At 40.4% G+C, this 14,174-nt stretch overlaps 1 protein-coding gene across 2 annotated transcripts in view; it reads right to left on the bottom strand.

Moving 5' to 3' along the window:
• DNAH11 (dynein axonemal heavy chain 11) overlaps nt 1–14,174 on the bottom strand; it is a 333,679-nt gene that overhangs the window by 12,638 nt on the left and 306,867 nt on the right. For both annotated transcript variants that reach the window (XM_059933975.1, XM_059933974.1), the window contains 3 exons: nt 10,508–10,699; nt 7,219–7,338; nt 887–1,129 (listed from right to left, as the gene is read on the bottom strand). In XM_059933975.1, coding sequence (XP_059789958.1) covers nt 887–1,129; nt 7,219–7,338; nt 10,508–10,699 — 555 coding nt within the window. The remainder of the gene's footprint in view (nt 1–886; nt 1,130–7,218; nt 7,339–10,507; nt 10,700–14,174) is intronic.

Here is a 14,174-nt window from a genome sequence, read left to right as displayed (position 1 = left end):
TAAGAAAAAGGTTGACAACCCAATTAGAAATTGGGCAAGCACGTGGAACAGGTACTTCACATGAAATTGTATCCAAATGGCCATAAGCGTATGAAAAAATGCTGAGTATTATTCCTTAACTGAGGAATGCAAAGTTAAAACCACAAAGAAATACCATTACTCCTAACAAGACCCCAAGAAGCAGGAGCAAGTGGAACTCATACACACTGCTGGTGGGAGTCTGTATGAGTGGTTGTACCACTTTGGAAAACTGGGAGTATCTATTGAAGCTGAACATTATACCCTTTGATCCAACAATTCCACTTCTGGGTATAAAGGAGTGAGTGTTATGAGCAGATAGCTTTGAGAGTTAGCTTTGTCTGCTGACAAAAGACTATACAAGAATGTTCACGGCTGTGACAGTGATTGTAGTGAAAAGCTACAAAGAACCCGAACACCCATCCCCTATAGAAGGAGCAAATTAAAATTTTTATATATATAAATAAAGAATTATATAGTAGAATACTAAACAAAAATGAACCATTGGTCCATGCAGCGACACGGATGAATCTCACAAATCTCACAATGAAATGTGGAGTGAAAGGAGCCAGACATAAATTAGTACCTCCTGTAAGACTGCATGTATTTGAAGTTCAAACACTGGGAAATCTAATCTATCCAGTCTGTGGCGACAGAGGTAAGGAGAGTGGGTACCTTTGGCCTGGGGTGGAGAGGGTACTGATCAGTAAGGGGCAGGAGTATCCTTTTGGAGTGCTGGAAATGTTCTGTATTTTGATCCAGGTGGTGGTTATGTGTACACAAAGGTAAACTTCATTAGCTGTGCACTTAGGATTAGTGTACTTTATATACAGTATAACTCAATAGAAGAGAAAGAATGACCCTCTACCTTGTCTTCTGTGGACTGTCCCAGCTCTTCACCGCTGAGTGCATTCCTGGGCTGCATCTCCAGCAAAGCTCTGAAGAGCGTGTTGGATGTGACTGTCAGGAATTCTGTTTCAGCATCTGGGTGGAGGCCATACAGTGCCGGGCTTTCCGGAGGAAGCATCTCGTCTATGTACTGGTGGTAGCCTGAGTAATCCAGATTGGGTGGGGCAGCAAATCCTGGTGCCAGCATCAGTTCATCATCGACCTTCAACCACAAAGGAAAAGTCAATTATTCCAAATCTAAGTGGACATCAATCTTCACTTCCTAAACCCCTTGAGAACACTCTGGTGAGATGGTCCCAGCACAATGCTGGATAGATAGCAAGCTCTCTTAAGATATCTCTTGACCCTCTTGTAATCAATCACTCTGCTCTGTGTATCGTACCGTGCTGACCTCTGGGGAGGAGTCCAAGGAACACACATGAATCCCATACTTAAGAAGACCTGGTTTGCGGTTTGCCTGGGGTAACACGATACGTGCACACAAAGGGAACGGACAGGTGCTGAGCCATCTACTGTGTATTGGTCACCCTGTTGCATGCTTGAAGTCATTGATTCTCCCAAATATCCCCATTTTGCAGAGAGAAATTGAGATTCAGAGTAACTTGCCTGGGCATATGTTTGATTTTAATCTTAATTCTGAACTCATTTTAGCATGACTTAATAGTACTTTCTGCAATACTACTTCAAACTATTTTATATATTATGCACGTAGATTTTGTAAACGTGCATAATTATATGTGACTATCTTAAAAAATACGTGGGAGTGTGTGTAACTAACATGTTATAGGGCAGTATACACTAAAAGTCAAATCAGTGCTACCTCCCCGTGACCTGGAGCTTCTCAGGGCAGAGTCTGTGTAGCCCATCTCAAGATCTGTAGACCCTGGGGCAACTGCTAGCACATGCTGGTGCTCAGTCCATAGTTGCCTAATGAGTGAGCGGCTGCAGTTATCAGGCATTAATCACACCCATCCACTTCATTCAGGCCGGGGAGAAGGGTAGACATTCCACCTGGAAGAATGTTCTCAACCAAGGCAATGTGAGCAGAAATACCAGAGCTTCTAAATGTTAGAACGTAGTACTTCAAAATGTAACAAAACAATTGATGGGCCTCAGTCTCTGACCAGCTATAAACACAGTCAATCAAGCGCTTATACTTTTCTGGTTAACTCAGTGTAATCTCAGGTTTTTTACCCCCTGATTCTTCTTTAGTTCCCAGGGGACCGTTATACTTCTGTTTAATTTTCCCAGCCTCTCTTGCTGTAAATTCTGTCTACATGCACTTAAATGTACAGGGAATGCTAGTTTTTAAAAACCATCACCTAACGTAGCTATTTTATGCCTAGAATTTTAAAATCATTTTCTGAAAATGGGGTTTATCTCTGTAATTGTGTATGTTCATGCTATCTGGTCCCCTCACTATCACCTGGAGACAAAGTGACTATTCATTAATTCATTCAGTCGTATGAACTGATCACCTAGTATACCCCAATAAGCCGTGGAAGTATAAGAGATTCATATAACCTAGTTCTCAAGGAGCTCACAGTCTAATGGAGACAAAATAAGCGCGATTTTCTACACAATCATGTCATCTGTGAGTAGTGGCAGTTTGTTCCTTCCTTCTCAAACCTGCAACCCCAGATTGCCTAGGGAGCCCATGTCCTTAGGGGTGATGCTCAATTGCTCTCCTGAATTCCAAAAGGCACTTTAAATGTTAAAGTCAGAATTTCTATTTTTATTTTGTAGCAGGAGAATTTTCAAGTTATCCAGTCTTTCGTATTGCCAGAAACAGAGACCTGGACCCAATAAACATGAGAAGGAGCAATGCAGACTCTCTCGTGACCAATATCCATCAGCTGGGCTTGTTTTACTCATTTATTCACATTTTCTATCATTTCACATTCATATATCAAAATAATCAAAATTAAAATTTCACCCGACTCAGCGTGACCAAAACAAAACTGTGAAGGAGATTTAACCTCACCATTACTGGATAAATAAATTAGCCAAAATAAAAATGTGGGCACAAAATATGAATACTAAAACCAAAAGTTAGACTAAACATCTCCAAGCCAAAAATTTATTCCCTACAAACAAGGACTTGGTTTTCCCTGTTAGTGCTCACTAGTTAAAAGAAAATTTAAGAGCCCCAGTTAATTGTTATTCAGTGCAGCCAAAGTTAAACAGAGTTTCAAGCAAAGAAAGTAACCAAAAAGTGGAACCACTTGGAACTTTCAAAATGCCTGGGGACTGGACATTTGTTTGAGTGCATATTCATAGAATGCTGGTGGGAGTGCAAATGGTCCATGCTTTCTGGAAAGACAATTAGGCAGTCTGTTTACAAATAAGTGAAGAGTGCCTCCCCCATGTTGGGCAATGAGCAAAGCAAAGGAAAACAGCAAAGTCAACAGGAAGGGCTAGATTTATAGCCAGACAGATCTGGTTCAGTTTCCCCCCCCCCCTGAATGGTTTGGTGGTCTTAAAAAAATGGCAGTTTATCTGAGTTTCAATCTCATCGGTAAAATGAGGATCCTAATAGCAACCTAAAGATTGTGACCATGACAATTTAACGACAATGTATGCAAATAGCTAGGCACATAGCAGCCTTTTACAAAGGTTAGTTTTAGTCTTTGCTGTGCCCTAGGAACAGACATGATTATCTCAAGTACACCCTAATTTTCTAGAAGGAAAAACAAAACCTTAGAATGTCCTACTGTAAGTTCCTACTATGATGTCAAACAAGTAAAGCTTGATAAGCAAGGCTTAATTCACACAGAGACTTCTGTTCTCTTTAAGAAATCTGTGAAGATGTCACCATACTCAAGGAGCTCTGGGAATCCTGATTCTAAATCCAAGCCTTCTCCCATCCCACTGAGAGGCTTTTATGAAAAGCTGCTTCTTGCTGATGGGACCCTAACTCTCTGCACCGTGGCCACCTGCCTTGCCTTTGGGGGAGGGCTGTTTGATAAGGTTATTGTTACGCCTCAAAGAATCGGTAGTTCTAAATTAACATGTCTCCAAAGAAGACACACAAATGACCAATAAGCACAGGAAAAGATGCTCAACATCGTTAGTCTTCAGGGAAATGCAAAACAAAACTACAATGTGATACCACTTCACACCCACCGCGAGGCTGTGGAGAGAACGGAACCCTCATATATTGCCAGTGGGAATATAAAATGATGCAGCCACTTTGGAAAACAGTTTGGTGGTTCCTCAAAACATTAAACATAGAGTTACCATATGATCCAATAATTTCATTTCTATGTATATACCCAAAAGAAGTGGAAATATATGTCCATGCAAACACATATATGAATATTTAAAGCAGCGTTATTCATAATAGCCCCAAAGTGGAAACAACCCAAATATCCATCAACTGATGAACAGATAAAATAGTGTATCGATACAATGGAATATTATGTGGCCCTTAAAAGGAATGAAGTACTGATACATGCTATAACATGGATGAGCCTTGAAAACATGCTAAGTGAAAGAGGTCAGACACAAAAGGCCCGATATTGTCTGATTCCATTTATATGAAATGTCCAGATTAGGCAAATCTATAGAGACAGAAAGTAGATTAGTGGTGGGCTGGGGAGTGGGGCAGGTTGCGGAGGAGAGGATGGTGAGTGACTGCTACTGTGTACCCTAATTTCACAAATGAATAAACAGAGGCTCAGGTTCTGTGATGTATCTAAAATTGCACAGCAAACACAAGGGAGAACTGAATTTGAACCCGAGCTTTTTTTGTCATTTTGTTTTACTTCAAAGCCCAACTTTTAAGCTGTTAATATATGACAACTTTCAGGTGACCTGATACCTTATTTTCCAAAAGTAATTTACTGTATTACTTGTTTAGCATGCCAAGTATGCACCTCACATGAGAGAAGAATATTAATTATAATTCCCTCACTTTGGCCAGGAACCCTCTCAAGCACATTGCCGTTGGGGAACCCTCTCTAAATGCCGTGTCATTTACCCAACAAGAAACTCATTCATCCTCCTAACAGGACAAAGCCACTGAAAGCATTCCAAGGTCTGACCACGTGCCCATGTAACCAAAGACACTAATTGCCAAATAAGTTAACCAATGTGAGGAGTGGCAAAAAGACATCCTGCAGATGCTGAAGTGTTAGCTTAAGTTCCTAATAACGTAAACAGCATGAGCAGGAAACATCTGTATGAGAACAAAATAACTGGGATTTTGCAGTTTCTGCCACCAAACCAGTCAGTGTTTTAACTTCCTCTGGTGAGTTGACACGGTAGCGCTTTCTGGTGAGGCTGCAAGACTGCAAATGACCATCTCCATCCTGAAAACCTCACCAGAGCGGCATGGAAGGGCAGGTACCTAAATTTCTGAAGGGCTAAAGCACACACCAGAGATGCCCCTCAGGTTGCATCATCTATATTTATTTTACAGTTATGTGAATGGGAGTTCAGGCTTGTGAAGGTTAATGGACTGTCTCGGTTGGCAACAGTAATTCACTCCTCATCCTCAGACCAGAACCAGAGAGGGAAAAGCAGAGTGAGTCTGTCGCTCTGCCCCTTGACCTCCACCATCATTCAGAGAAACCAGCCTCTGTAAAGGTAGCACACCCGACCCTGTTTATCTTTCCCATCTCCATGGTAACCTGCCCCCAGCCCTCTTCTGAGGAGTGACTTCCAATTGTGCTAAATTGAAAGTGTCTTTCTGACCCGTGAAACCTCGCTCATTAGAACTAAGGAAAGACCAGGAGACTCACAGTCAAAAGAAACAAATAATGGTCACATGGCAGGAAAGTCTTTTTTTTTTTCCTGCCTTGTCCCCAAATTGTTTAACATTATTAAAAGTAGCAAAAAATAATCTGTCCTCAATTTTCTATATGAGACTACAGTACACCATGTTTTCTAATGCATGATTATATTACTTCTCAAAATGGACTTGAGGAAGGCATAATGCTTTTAGGAGATGAAGTTCTCAAGAAATTATAGACAGGAGGTTGCTCAAACTATTTTTTAAAAAAATACATGGCACTGCTCTAAACACAGTTGGTGTCTTGCCCAAGTGGGAGTAGAGGTGGCACGGTGGAGGGTGCCTTGGGTTTCCAAGAAATAATCAGGCAAGCCATGAACCTGGAAACCTTTAGAGACAGGCATAAGAAAAGTATGCCACCACTTTCAGCTACTTCAGTATGGAAAACAAGGACTGAGTGCTTTTTCCAGAAAACCCAGCACCAATCACAAACCATGTGGGTGCTGGTGTACACAGACATAGGGCTAGTAAGATGAGAAATGGGAAAAGGGTACCTGGCCTCTTTAAACTCCAGTACAAGGGGGCTCTGCCCCTTCCTCACAGAAGGAAGAACTGCCCTCTCACATCATCGCAGTTTTCTTGAGCACATATTTAGTTAGGAGTTAGTGATCAAAATTTAGAATACTCCATGGCTTCTGTGCCAGAGAAAAAACTATAGATTTCACTTACATCAGAGCCGCTGAACTGAAATCAATACATCTGGCTAGAGCCCCTGCCTGGGATAACTGGGTGACCTGGGGCAAATCACCGTGACCCAGTCTCTTTGTCTATGAAATGGGGTGACAGTGTCAGTTCTGCGTACCTCACGGGGTTATCTCAGAGATCCAGTGAGTCTGTGCATGGGACAGTGCTTCATGTGGGCGCAGAAACCACCTGCGGTGGTGGCAGGGAGGTGTCTTGCTAAAACACAGATTCGGATTCTATGGGTCTGAGATGGGGCCCAAGATCCTACACTTCTAACGAACTTCCAAACTCCCTGCAAGGTGAGCCAGAATATACTCACAAAAGGCCAAGAATCCTCAATAACATTCAAGAATTATTTACATAGTGAAATCAGTTTAAAAAATTCTTAGAGAAACAAACTATCCCTTATATGCAGACTCTAAAAAAAAAAAAATTATACAAATGAACTTATTTACAAAACAGAAACTGACTCACAGACTTAGAGAATGGACTTATGGTTACCAGGGGGGAAGGGTGGGCGGAAGGGATAGTTAGGGGATTGACATGCACACGCTGCCGTATTTAAAATGGATAACCAACAAGGACCTACTGTATAGCACAGGGAACTCCTCTCAATACGATGTAACGACCTAAACGGGAAAAGAATTTTAAAAAGAATAGGTAATGTGTGTATGTATAACTGAATCACGGTGCTGTACACCTGAAACGAACACACCACTGTTAATCAACTCTACTCCAATATAAAATAAAAAGTTAAAAAGGAATCTTACTAGAACTTTCTCCTCTGTGAAATGACTTAAGAAATGTCTTACCAGAGAGGGATTCATGAATTCTTCTAAATACACCCGACACAGTTTGCGATCCCAGTCATCTGTGATGTGGCCCCCGTACATGATCTCACCAAAGAGGTAACGGAGGTCTTCCCATGGGACCTGGCGGGAGAGGGGAGGGGAATCATGCAAACGTTCACCTCCGGGCTCGGGGCACCTGCCTCCAAACAGTCAATCAGCAGCAAGTGCCTCTCTACAAGCCCCCACCAACAGGAGCATTTAAAAGAGGTTCAGGAATTGTCTGAATTGCCAGGATTGAACTGGCTGAGAATTATTTTCAGTGTGTTTTAATACATTCAGTGAGCTCTTAATGAAGCTAAGCTTTCAATGAAGATTTTAAAGCAAACCGGATTATTCCTAGAACATGTCATGCAGTTAAGGTTTACACATTCAACACCTCATCTAAAAACCACAAGAGAGTGTTGGTTCATAGGACCTTTGAGGGATGACATTTTTATGATCTGATTTATACCAGGTTTTATGATCTAAGTCAGGGAAAAGAAAGAAAAACCTATACAATTTGAATTTGGGGTGTTACTTAGAATTCCATCACCTTCCAAAAGTCCAGGCAAACCAAGCCGTTTGCCACAGATTGAGGGCTCGGTTTATGGCATAACTGGCCTCCATGACTGTTCCAAGTGCTGTAACTAATGACTGTAGTATGTTTTATTCAAGGAATCACTGTATCTCCTCTTTATTTGGCTTCGCAGGGTTTGAAGCCCCTCTTTGCTACCCTTTAGCTTCCTCTGGGTTTGCAAAACATGCCAGTTTGTGATGAAGCCTTTCTAGACAGAAACCTTTATACCCTCAGGGGCAGTATACTGCCTCCCAACAGTTCAATAAAAACTTAATTATAGCCTTCATTTGTTGCATGATGTGACAGAACAAGTAAAATTGCTTCAACTATTCCAATGTACTTGCTACAACGTTAGTTGAATTTGAATAAAAGACCCTCAAATACGTCTTTCTTTTAAGCCACTTTGACGTGAATGAAAAATTATAGTGGCTACACTGTACCATGTTCTCTCAACCATGTCATGGACTACCTCCCATAGAACAGAAATGGATGGGAAACAGAGACCTCTTAACTTTATTTCTCTGATCGCATTTTATTAATGCCTGCTATACATTATTATCTGATATATAGCTCCCTCAAGATTTTAATCAGCTAGGGATCTATTCTTCTCAATAATTGATTTTCTTCCCACAAATCTTGATCTTTGTTTTTTACATATTCTATTTTTTTTTTTTTTTTTTTTTTTGTAACCCTTCCCTTGGCACAGTGGTGCAGCCTGAAAAAAATGTGAACTTGTTGTTACTCAGTAGAGGTCTTCTTGGGCATGTCCCCCAAACTGTACTCCACAGGGTGGGAGAAAGGTACTGCTACAGAATAACAGTTTTTCTTCCTACTCCCTCTAGGCTTGGTAAAACCAAAGTCAGATGTTACATAGCCCCATCCCCAACCTTAAATGTAAACAACCAAATGACGTTTTCAATTAAAGTCTTCCAACCTTGACATTCAAGAATTTCCATATGGTGAGACTTATGAAATTCATATGGAAAAATATCGAAGTTCTTATAATAGTTAAATGTTGGCATTCCCTAAGACGTAATCTTTAGATCTCTCAATTATACTCTATAACCTTGATGATCTCATCTAATCTCATGACTTGAAATATCATCTATCATCTGCCTACTTCCAAGTTTACACATATACCTTCCTGAAAAGGACATCTTGTACAACCAAACTATGTGGGCATGTCAGCTTAATTCCCAGATCTAACTAACTTGCTTCGTGATGTGATGTGTGGTGAATGACTTGGGTCAAGACATCTAAGACACAAGAGCACGTGTTTAAAACCTAAAGCTGTCTTGATGCTGGAACACCCGTGGGAGAAGCAGCAGGACATAGCACGATTCAATCGGCCAACTGGTGTTGCCAAGCCTCGGGATGTGAGAGCCGGAGAGAAGCATGAGTCAACCCCTCTCTTGCAGCCCTTCATTCCTACCTCAACTGTGTACAGAGTCCAGCTGAAACAGGATAATATCCCTGGCCTCAGCCTCCTGGGACAGTAATGAAGGACTTGAATAAAAGTACTCAGTGGTCTATTTCATTTTCTACCCAGAACTCTCCAGAACTATTACAATAGTCAATTCTACCTGCAACATTTTAAACAAAATGTGCTAAGATCAACACAAAATAGTATTTATTAGAATGGTCAAAATATGCTCAAAGTGAATTTCATAAATTTTAAAAAATGCTAGATATGGAATAGTGATCACGTACCATATTAAAGCCATTTATCTTGGATACAACTTATTCAAAATGTGTTCCTTGGGAGAACACACCCATGTTATGTACAAAGTGTACATATTCAGATAGTAGTCAAACCATCTTCAAAGCTTGAGAAAACTTTGATAAGGAAAATAACAATAATTACCAAAAGAACAAAAAAAAACCCCATTTATACATAGAAACATGGTTGAATGGTTTAAAAGGCCCTTTAATAGAAAGTGTGGCCTAAAGCACCATGCCTAGTTGGTTCTGACAAACATACCTCGATTTTAACAGATTTAACTTAATGGAAAAAGTTTCCCTTATGAGGACTAAGCCAGAAAATCCTTACAAATGATTCATCCTTTTTGAAATCCAGTCACTGAGTTTGTAAGAGTTTACACAAATGTTCTTGATGAAGCGTTCCCGTTCCCATCTGTAGAACACATTTTAACTACGAAATAAAATCATTCATCTACCTTTAACTTCAAATCAAGGGGAACATTACTAAAAAAGTCACAACAAGGTGGCATCCTTAATACATAATAATGACATATGCAGGAAATGCACCGTTATTTATACATGTGACGCGCTGTAAATTGCTTCCATCATCAGAACTAATTGTAGTGATTATTAATGCAGTGTTATGAACTGTCAGAATTGCTGTATGTAATTACATTTGTGCAAATGCTTCATTACCTGCCTAATGAATCTGGCATACATGCACATGTAAACCACTGTTTTTGTTAACATAATGAAGGACATTTTTTTTTTTTTTTTTGCACTAAGCTGCTGATGTAGAACTGGTTTGACCCATCTTATAAAGTTCGAGCATCCACTGTTGTAAAACCTCACACTTGGCAGAGGATGCATATGTAGTGTCAGCTATTTCAATAATAGCTGCGAAAGAGAAATTATGGTCCATTTTGATAGTGCCCAAAGACTGACAGATTCAGTACACTCCTCGGAAGAGGTTATCTGACCACTGGCACTTACGTTAGGGTTTGCCTCTAAGTAGTTGCAGAGGACATTGGCACAGACGGTGAGGTCTCCAGAATTGAACGGATAGCTGCGGCTCCAGCCCTGGGGGCCAAACCTCAGTCTCCCAGCAACACAGGCATGGAAGTAGCACAGAGAGAAGAGGATGCTTTTAAACTCCTGCTCCTTGGAGCACACTTCAAGTGTATCCTGGGAGAAAAGAAAGAATGTTTGATCATCCATCCGTATGGTTTCCAAGGGCAAGGGTCTGAGTTTTGAATCATCTTGCAGAGGACTTTGAGGGAGACCTAGGACAGAGGTAACATGCAGTTTTAAGCTAGGAGAGCATAACAGGAGACTGGCATTTGCCAGTCTGTTGATTTAAGAGGAATGCTTTTATTTTGCTTCAATTATTCTTCTGTTTCACTAGAAAATGAGACAATTCATTTTGCCAGTGGTAATACTGCCTGACATCAATTTCCCCTGCAAAAATGTTTCTTGTACAATCTGTTTGACAAAAGGCCATCATCTTAATTTCATCACTGTAGCAGAATATAAGTTAATGCCAATTCTCCATTCCTCCTGGTTCCATAGTAATACCGATTATCTGGGCACACAGCCACGCATCAAAAAACAATCTCCCAGCCCCTCTTGAAGCTAGATGTGCCATGTGACCAAGTTTTTGCCAACGGAGTTTGAGCAGAAGTGACGTATGCAACTTTCACATCACTTGCTTAAAGGGGAATTGCTTGGTCTGGTGGTTGTTCTCTTCCCTTTCCTGTGAGCTACAAATGATGATGATTGGACGACTTGGAAGCTGTGAGTTAGGTATGGTGGAGGCACCACAAGCTTGGGTGTGTGGCTGATCTCATGCACCAGAGCTGCCAATTATTTTGTACTGTTCCTTGACTAATACAACCAACACGACAAATGGTTTTCTTCCAATGAACTGAAAATAAAATTCACTGTTGGAATGACAGACAGCATATGGAAGATTGGAAAACATATGCCCTGTAGAGTAGATCTGTAAGATTTTTTTTTTGCAAATGCAGAGGGAACCTGGTATGCTACACTGATATGGTTATGGCCCCAAAAGCCATAAAATTAAAAGGTGAAAAACAGCCATCTGTGTCTTAAGGGTAGTACTTTACCCGTTCTCAAATCTGGCAGTCCTGTGAGGCAAACAAGGAAAAACTGAGGATGACTCCTTCAGCTGATGGTGGGCAGCGGAGGAAGGTGAGGCCAAAACAGCACCTTCCTGCCTTGTCCTCTACAACGGTCAAATTACACCCGGTCTACATTTAAATGGATCTGACAATGTGGGCATCTATAATACAAAATATACTTAGCCCGTTTGGGGTGGGAGCTCAGATCTGGCCTCCCAGAGGCCTTTCAGTAAAAGTCTAAACCAAGCCCAGATTTGTTCTCTTGGTCCCGGACCAGAAGAGCATTTTAGTTTCTTTCTGTATCGCTTTCATCAGAATCCAGGGTTACCACCAAATATAGTTCTAGAATTGGCCAGGGCACATACAGTGCTGACCCAACTAAATCACTAGGTTATTCTAAATGACTAGGCCACTTCTAGGAAATTTACGGGGCTTAAAAATATACAATCATTACAAATAACTTTTCCACAACTAAACATCAAGTAAAAGGCAAGCTTGTGAAAGAAGAAAAGAGAAACCATATAATTGGCATTAATGTTGAAGGATATAAAAATACATTGCTTTTGAAAGGCAGAAATTTCTAGGAGACCAAATAGAAGTGACAAAATTTTATGATCTAACAAGTCACCTAACACCCTCCCTGAATTACATATAGTCCACAGAAAACCCAAGTACTACAGTTAGTACGTTCTTTCCATCTATATACTTCATATAACTGACCTAATTTTAGCCTCACTGCTAAAAAAACCAAAATCATAAGTCAATGCCCATTTCATTACGCTCTGATAATATAAATGACATTAGAAGAAAATGTGAATCAGGCATTCCTAAGAAAAATATGAGTCTACCTAACATTCTACATTTCAGGTCAATTGTATTTTTACAAAGCAAGTGATCAAGTGTTTGTATCAGAAAATATACAAACAGCATTGTGAACAGAGAACAGGCATCCACACACGCATAACAGTGTTGCATGCACACAGATGCCGATTTTACATGCACAATTACCATTATTTGTTTCTGCTGCAAATCTTACAGAACAAGAAATTTACATTCTTGCTTCAAAAATCTGGTTATCTGGGGATGAAGGGAGCCCAAACATTTATGACATCTTCAAGAGGCAGCGCTACTGAGCTGAAAGAGGGTTAGGTAGACAGCATCCTAAAGAAAAGGTTCTTTACATCTCGGTCACTTACTGATCATATTTACATAAATATTCTAGAATGTTCAAGGTAATAAAGGATCAATATTAAGTGCACTTTGTTCGCCATGAATACACATGTCAAAATTTGAGGATAAATTCTGACTTGGGGAGAAGATTAAGAACACAGATTTAATTTGACTTGAAAATCAAAGCACGAAAAATGAAAACACCTAAACAGAACAGTTAACTTGTCTAGATCCCTTAGGTGCTTTTCTCATCTAAGAAGGGCAGCCAGGCAATAGGAACAACTGGGACCCATTTACCTAACCCAAATGAGAACCCAGGTAGATGGCATTCATCACCCTCTGTCCATGTCACAGGCTTCAGCAAGATAGGGCCACGGCAGCGACAAAGAACATCCAGGATGATACAAGGAGACTTGGGAAAGGAGGAGGTCTGTGATGGAGACCACCATCTGCCCGCCCTACAGTGCCTTCCTGCTGACTTTTAGCTGGGCATACACTGCCCAAGGTAGATTTACTTTTCCAGCCTCTCTTGCAGCTAGGTAATGCAGTGTGAATTAGTTTGACCAATAAGTTGAAAGAAGTATTGTGTATTAACTTGCAGAATGAATCTTTACAAGAAAGCAAACGTGTTCCCTTTGTCATCTTCTTTGTTCCTTCTCTCGTCCTACTTTCTGGAACACAGCTATGGGAGCTGCCACCCTCACTGCCACTTGGGACCACGGCAAGCCCATCCTAGAAATGGTGAAATGTAAGCAAACTGGGTTGATGACAACTTTGTGGTGACACAAAGGAGCTCTGAATGACCTAGCTCCTGAATTCTCATGTGGCAGAAATGCCTTTTTTAACCTTGTTTAAGCCACTGTTGTTTTGTACTTCCTTCATAAATAGCCAGCCATAATTCTAACTGATAAAAGGGTTCTAGAAACCTACACACAGATAGCCAGGGAGCACAGGCTAGTACGCTTGAATTACATAATCTGAATAAAACCCACATTTTTTTCTAACATAATAACCGTTTAGCATTCATAAAAGACTCTTAAAATTTTTAGATATTCTTTAGAATCTTTTTTTTAAACATCTTTATTGGTGTATAATTGCTTTACAATGGTGTGTAGTTTCTGCTTTATAACAAAGTGAATCAGCTATATATATACATATACATATATCCCCCCATCTCCTCCCTCTTGCGTCTCCCTCCCACACTCCCTATCCCACCCCTCTAGGTGGTCACAAAGCTTTAAAATCTTAGGTTTTGGCTAAAATAGGTTTGATAGAAAGTTTATTTAGTGAATCACATTGATTAGCTTTGCTTTTGCTACTTATGAACAAATTTAATCTTAATATTTCAG

The sequence above is a fragment of the Balaenoptera ricei genome, chromosome 9 (genome assembly GCF_028023285.1).
Source record: "Balaenoptera ricei isolate mBalRic1 chromosome 9, mBalRic1.hap2, whole genome shotgun sequence".
Classification (NCBI taxonomy): domain Eukaryota; kingdom Metazoa; phylum Chordata; class Mammalia; order Artiodactyla; family Balaenopteridae; genus Balaenoptera; species Balaenoptera ricei.
The sequence above is the reverse complement of the archived record's forward strand: the minus strand, read 5'-3'. Positions and strand labels throughout refer to the sequence as shown.